We start from the raw sequence: 7,066 nt of genomic DNA, 5'->3' as shown, positions 1-7,066 counted from the left end.
ATGTATTACTGGAGTACTGGTATATATTACTTCCTCTCCTTCCTTCAATCTTCTTCCTATTTTATTTCTTTCCTTATTTCTTAATTTTTACATAAATTTTTCTCTTTTTTCCAAATTCTTTACTTAATTCTTAATTTTGGTTGAAATTTTTTCTCTCCACCGTGTTTGATATTATCTTCTTCTTTTAAGATTTTCTCTCTCCTCCATTTTTTGTTTTTTTCGTTGATTCGTGATGGATTTAATTGGAATCTTGAAGAGATTGTTGATATAAGTTAGTTTATGTTATTGATTTGTAATTTGGTTTAATTGGTTATATTTTCTGAATTTGTGATTGATATTGCTTACATAATTTTTGGGTAATTTGCCAATTTGTAATAGGTTATGAACACAAATTGATAGTAGTACTTTTCTCTTCACTTTTCTTTCCTATAATAATTTTAATCAAAATTTTCATCAAAATTTCGATCATAATTTTCATCAAAATTTTATTCTCCTCTATTTTTCTTCTTTCGTTCTTCATTTTCTCTCTCCTCTGTTATCTTTATTTTTCTCTTTTGTTTCACTTTTTCAATTGATTTTGTTGCTTACTATGGAATTAGTTGTTATTCCTTAAGAGATCGACAATGCAGGTTAGTGTTTTGTTTTGTTGATTGTAATTAGGTTTTTTAAGGTTATATTTAAGAAAAAATTGTCAAAAAAAACTTTTAAATGCCTCATTTTGCAAGAAAAAACCTTTTAAATAATTCTTTGTTTAAAAAAACCACCACGATCACTTTTTTTGTTTAATGAAACCTGGCTCTCTTTTCCGGCATTGACTCTCAATTTCAAGCGTTGATCCATGAGTTTTCCTACTTGCAGCCTACAGATGGATAATTGCACTCCCCCTTTTATTTTTCCCTCTTATTTTCCCTCTCCTCCCTGCCAGCCACCCCCTCCTCCCTTCAGCCACCCTAAAACCCACCATGAAACCCTAGGCCATGGCAGCTCTACCCTTTTTCTTCGCCCAACACCGCGGCTCCGCCGCTACCATCATCGCCCTAATCTCCTGTTCCCTCCGACCACCCGCAGACCCATGCTGCTGTTCACGACTACCCACGAAACTCCCTTATCTCTCCCTCTCGTGCCACTTTCTCTCCTCCGCGCTGACCAACTACCACTAGCACCACCCACCTGAACCGCCACCGTTCCCTGCCGCTACTGCTCCCCTTCCTCCTTCCTCCTCCAACCCCCAAAACCACCCTGATTTGAACACTTGTTCTAAATTATGATTCCAAACCTCCCTGATTTGAACCGTTTCTTCGCTAATCTCCATAATCGACGACATGGGTATTCAATCATAGTGCATAATAGCAGCAGATTTGCAAAATCAAGGAACAGAAAATCAACAAAAGTAAAAAAAATCAAAGAAAAACCCAGGAAAGTGGTAAAATGAAGCAAGAGATCTGACCTAGGGGAGTTTTGCTAGCGGATTTAGGCGAAAAAGAAGATTAGGAGGGAGGTTGGGGTGGTTTCGCGAGCGACGTGGTTGTTTTCGGTGGAGTGGAAGGGGAAAGGGCTTTCCGGCGAGGTGGTAGCGGAATCCTGCTGGGCTAGGGGGATGAGGGGGTGGCTGGCAGGGAGGTGAGGGAAAATAAGAGGGAAAAATAAAAGGGGGAGTGCAATTATCCAACTGTAGGCTGCAAGTAGGGGTCAACGCCTGAAATTGGGAGTCAATGCCGGAAAAGAGAGCTCAGGTTTCATTTAACAAATAAAGTTATTGTGGTGGTTTTTTTAAACAAAGAATCGTTTAAAAGGTTTTTTCTTGCAAAATGAGGCATTTAAAAGGTTTTTTTTTTTATACAAATTTTCCTATATTTAATTGTAATTGTATTTTGTTTAATTTCTATCAATTTGATCTATGTACGAATTTCAATTTTTTTTTTTTTTTGTGGTGATTTTGTAATGAATTTTGATCAATTTGATTAGGTTTGTGAACATGCAATTCATATGAATTGAATTTATGGCCTTTAATTATGAACATAAGAAAATTGAAGAAATAAAAAAAAAAAAAAAATGATTATGAAACATACGCATTATAAGTATTAAAAATATGAACATATGCACTAAAAATATGAATATATACATTTTAGAAAATGAACATACGCATTCAAAATATGAACATATGCATTGGTTCATTTTTTGAATGCATATGAACATAATTAAGCATTTTAGAAGGTGAACATATACATAAAAAAATATGAACATATGGATTTCAAAAAGTGAACATATGCATTTCATAAAGTTTACAACAACATTTCAAAAAGTTTACAAAAGGATTCAAAATATAAACATAAGCATTTAAGAACGAAAGTGAACATATGCATAAAAAATATGAACATATACATTTCAAAAAGTGAACAAAAGTATTCAAAATATGAACATAAGCATAAACGGATAAAACAAACAAAATGAGAACATTTTATGAACATTAAGAATATTTATCATATGAACAACAAATATTAATATTGTGAACAATTCAAAACATTTTATGAACATAAGGTATCAGTTTGATTTCACTAAATTTTTTAACAATTCCAATAAAAATTTCGAACAATAGAGTATCGAACAATATTCAAACAAAATTAAGTGATATTCATATAAATTCAAACAAAATTAAGTGATATTCATATAAATTCAAACAAAATTAAGTGAAATTTACATAAAATTACCTTTTTTGGGGAGAATCCGTTTGATTTTCATCTTATCTCAAATATCCATAGTTGTTTTGAAGAGAGAGTGAATTGTGTTTGATTGTAAGAAAGAGAAAATCAAAGAGAGGAGTAGTAAATTTCAGAAATTTAAGTGTAAAAGTGACAATGTTTTTTTTTTTAATTAGATTTTAAAAAAAATAACTGCTAAAAGTGACAATTTTGTATAAATAACAATTGGATGGGCTACAGCTTAAAGATATGTTCAGTTTTTTGGGTGGCTTGTTTTGATTTGGAGCCTTTTTTTTAATGGGACGCGTTTAAAATTAGGCTTTTTGTCTAGTTTTGCAGCTAAAATAGCTGCACAAGGGTGCAGCATAGACCAATTGAAAACCCCATATATATTCGAGAGTTCTCCTTCATCCCTCAATCCCCCAGTCTATCCAAAGGCAAGGGCGATTACCTAGAGCAGAAAAGGAGAGAAAGAGAGAGAAATGGAGAAATACTTCGGAAATGCATACAGAGGAGACCCAGGAATTCCACACACAGACCCAGATCGTTTCTTGAACATCTGGATTGGTTCCGCTGCTTTCTCTGCTCTTGCCTGGTTCAATACCTACATGTGGCAACTCACCAATCAATGGAAGTTCTGTTTCTAATCCCTTTCTCTTTTCTTTTTTTTTTTCTTTCTTTTATTGCTCGTAATTTTACTTTGATTTTGCCCTTTTTCTGGTTTAATTATTTCCTTTTTTTTTTAATTGGGCGTTGTTGGTTTTTCTTTGTATTTGGATTTTGGAAGTAATAATGAATGAAATTGTGGGTTGTGTGATTTGCATGATGAATTTAATTTCTTTTGAATGTATTGTGAAGGACTTGAAAATCATTTGACACCGTTATTTTAAGGCTTGTTTAAATTATGTTATACTTCGTATGTAATTCATCTTGTTTGTACCATCTATCTTACAATTGGGGAATGAATTATGTATGCTTCACATGAGACTTTTACGGCCCGTTTGGTAGGGATTAATAAAGGACTGTAATGAGAGTGATTTTAGATGTAATATGAGATTGGAACTATGAAATTTCATGGAATTTGTTAATTATTCAAAGTTCAGTGTTCTCTCCTTAGTTGGCTATATAATGCCTTTTAAGATTCTTTGTGTAGTGCTTTAACCAATGAATCTTCCTCCACTTTTGACTATTGATGCTAATATATTCACCAATTTTTACCCAAAATCGTTTTCAATTTAGTTTCTACTATGATTATCGTTTAGGCTTCGTTTGATAGATAAAAATTTCAGGGAAAGTTAATTTATTATTAAGAAAACAATCTTCAATGGAAAACATGATTATAGAAAAATTATGGAGAAAAATAAAAATGGAGGTGAAAGGGAGGGGAAGGATGGAGGAGAGAAAATAGAGAAGTGAGGAGTAAAGAAAAAGATGCAGCATACCTTATTTCAATTCTTTCAATTTCAATTCTTTAATTTATAATTTTTTTCGCTTCAAACCTGCATTTCTGTTAATTGTGCATTGAGTTATATGACTAGTATTTCAACTACCCAAAAGAGAACAGTGAAATAAGATAAAGCTCTGTTGGTGGTGAATGGTGATTACTGGCGTTACTGTGTAGGAGCAATAGGCAAGAGTGTAGTTTTCATTTGTGATATGTACAAATAGATTATAGGCTTATATTCCCTATTTAGGGATATGAAAATTATTTATTCCCAATTCAATATGTTTTGGATGGTCATTGAGACTCCATTTCTTTAAATCTTGAAAGACATAAATTACTTTGTCCAACTGCACTATAGGAGAAACCCGCTGTTCAAATCCCTCTCTGCATTTAAACATGGTGCCTGGATTTGACCATCTTGAATTGTAGGGATATGATTGCTTATGTTTAAAATTATTTCATCGAACTATGCCACAATAGCATTCTTACTGATGGTGATTGTTTTGACGTACTTTCATTATAGCTATATATTCTATGACAATGTAGAGAAAAATAGCTTTTGGTGAGTGGTTATTGATGCAAAAAAAGACACCAGCTTCATAATTCTGATTGGGAATGCTGCAGTTTTCTAATTGCTCTCTTTGTTGTTATTGTGGAGTTCGTTAGTACAATGGGAAATATTAGTTTACTAAAAATGGAGAAGAATTAGGTGGATATTCTCTTTTTCTTGGTGGTTGGAAGCTATAGGATTCTTTATCTGCTTATGATAGAAGGCTGGTTTAGCTTGATTTTGCCCAAATATTTGTTGAAAGATTACGCCTGAGCATGTTTGAACTTGTATTTATCCCAGATACCTATATAGTGATACTCATATATAATTGTTTGGGGTAATTAACTCCTTTGCATTCTGTGAGGTAGCTGATCTCCTGAAGCTGCTGAAACTCCAAGTCTTTCAAGTTCCTTAGAAGAAAACCTCCTGTTCTTGTCTATAGTCCCTACTGTAGGGCTAGGTTGTGAATCTGAAACTGTTTTGAATTTTTAATGGTGTGAATTTCTATGATAAAGGCTTATAATTTTATTTTTGGGTCACGGAAATGCTTCTTTTGGCTGCCTGAAATGCTAATTGCTGTTGCATATTCTTATCTTTTATGCAGCCTGACTTTTTACTAAATTGTAATTTTTTTCCCTTATGTTCTTATTAGTATAGATGTTGCATTCATCTTTTTTCTTTTGTACTAGTATATAAATATTTGGTACTTCATAATTTTCAAGTGTATTTGGGTCAATGTTCTCATGCTGTAACTTTCAATTTGTAGTTGGCATGATAAAGCTATGCTGTATGAGCAGCACCACTGGAAGAAGGCCATGGCTAAGAAGCAACCTTATAAATTCAAGGTACATTACTTGTTGCTTGAGTTTATATGCTAGGCTAGAGATGGTGGTATACGATTATGGATAGTCTTTGTTCAAAGCCTTATTTTTCTCGTGTTGCAGTGGAATGAATACATGGACAAAGATGCTCGAGACTCTTACTACTTCAACTGGCCTGTATATTTTCCCTAGAATATTGTGTGATCCTACTGCTACGTCATGTTATTTGGTCATTTGGACTTATTGTGTGATCCTACTGCTTTGTCGTGTTATTTGCTAAACTTTCTGGAGCATCTCTTTGATTTCTTTTAGCCTTTTAGGGCTTGAGGGGGGAAAGTATCTGCAGTACAAAACTATTATTTCTGTTTTATCTATATAATCTGGATAAATTTTTGCCTACTTTATCGGAAGTAAGACCCTGGATTTTTTCTGTATTGCCTATCTTAGATCCTGATATTTTGTCAGCCTGTGTATTAAGTACTACTTTGCATCAAGGAAAAGTTAGCAGGCTGAATAATGAATTTTATGTATGAACATTCATGAAGGCGAACTTTAGATAATATTTAATAATTCGAACTTTAAGGGTATTTGCTTTCTTTAGGCTTCACTTGTTGATAACCGGTTTAATAGGTAAACTTGCCACATGTCATACTATAATTGGTTAGTTTTTTTTCCTCTTTATTTATTTATTATTTTTATTTTCTCTCTCCTTCTCCTTTAACCTTTTTCTCTCTTCCCTTCCATTGTAGCTCCTTACCCATCTCCAATTCTCCACCCCCTCCCCCCACCCCCGAGCTAACCTCCCTTTCGTAACCATCCCCCCCACCCCCCCCCCCCCGAAACTAACCCCCCTTCTCGTAACCACCTCCTCCCTGAAATCACCCTACTTACTTCCCTAGTGTAATTCTTTATCTTATCCGATTTAAATCAAATTTCGACATAATCTTCTGTCCCTTTTGATTTAAATCAAATTCTGGCATAATTATCTCTCCTATCCCTTATTCGAAGAGTTAGGGTAAAGGGGGATGGGGGTATTTGTCGTTGATCAGGGAAGGGGAGGGGGGGGGTAAGGGAGGTGGCGAGGGTTGTTGATTGGAGTCAAAGGAAAAAAAAAAGCCTTATTTAACAAGCTATCGGTTACCTAGGCTCAAAGAAAGTGAATACTAAAGTTCGGAATATTTAATAATAATCAAAATTGAGATTATTAAATATAATTTAGTCAAAGCTGTAATTCTTTCAAAACTGAGATTATTAAATGTTATTCGATCAAAGCTGGAAATTCTTAAAAAGCGATTTAGTATTTTGTTTGAATCTACTTTGGGGGTTTATTCTCCTGATAATCTCAAGCAAGACTATTTGATCTTTTATGATATTGATAGGTGAAGTTTAAATCTTCTTTGTAATTCAGATGTCTTAATATGAAATTACATTGAAAAGATATTCAAAATTATGGATTATGTTTCTTGAACTTGCAAGTTTTTATTTTACTTAAAATTTGAAACACTATATCTTGGGACTTCACATAAATATATCTCAAATCCTTTAAAAAAGA

The 7,066-nt window shown here is 33.5% G+C and overlaps 1 protein-coding gene across 1 annotated transcript; it reads left to right on the top strand.

The window, feature by feature from the left end:
- The first annotated feature begins 930 nt into the window (after positions 1 to 930).
- Positions 931 to 5,953, top strand: LOC110734756. The gene is made up of 4 exons (XM_021914901.1): positions 931 to 1,733; positions 3,031 to 3,333; positions 5,460 to 5,538; positions 5,638 to 5,953. Exons 2-4 carry the CDS (start codon positions 3,182 to 3,184, stop codon positions 5,704 to 5,706), a joined length of 300 nt encoding a protein of 99 aa, XP_021770593.1. The 5' UTR covers positions 931 to 1,733; positions 3,031 to 3,181; the 3' UTR covers positions 5,707 to 5,953.
- The last annotated feature ends 1,113 nt before the right edge of the window (positions 5,954 to 7,066 follow it).

The sequence above is a fragment of the Chenopodium quinoa genome, unplaced genomic scaffold (genome assembly GCF_001683475.1).
Source record: "Chenopodium quinoa cultivar QQ74 unplaced genomic scaffold, ASM168347v1, whole genome shotgun sequence".
Classification (NCBI taxonomy): domain Eukaryota; kingdom Viridiplantae; phylum Streptophyta; class Magnoliopsida; order Caryophyllales; family Amaranthaceae; genus Chenopodium; species Chenopodium quinoa.
Note: the sequence above shows the minus strand (reverse complement) of the source record. Positions and strands in the feature narration are given on the sequence as shown.

Coding starts and splice junctions, on each gene's coding strand:
- LOC110734756 (XM_021914901.1), top strand. CDS start 3,182: ATGGAGAAATACTTCGGAAATGCATACAGAGGAGACCCAGGAATTCCA. Junction 3,334..5,459: donor CAACTCACCAATCAATGGAA/GTTCTGTTTCTA, acceptor TTCAATTTGTAG/TTGGCATGATAAAGCTATGC. Junction 5,539..5,637: donor AGCAACCTTATAAATTCAAG/GTACATTACTTG, acceptor CTCGTGTTGCAG/TGGAATGAATACATGGACAA.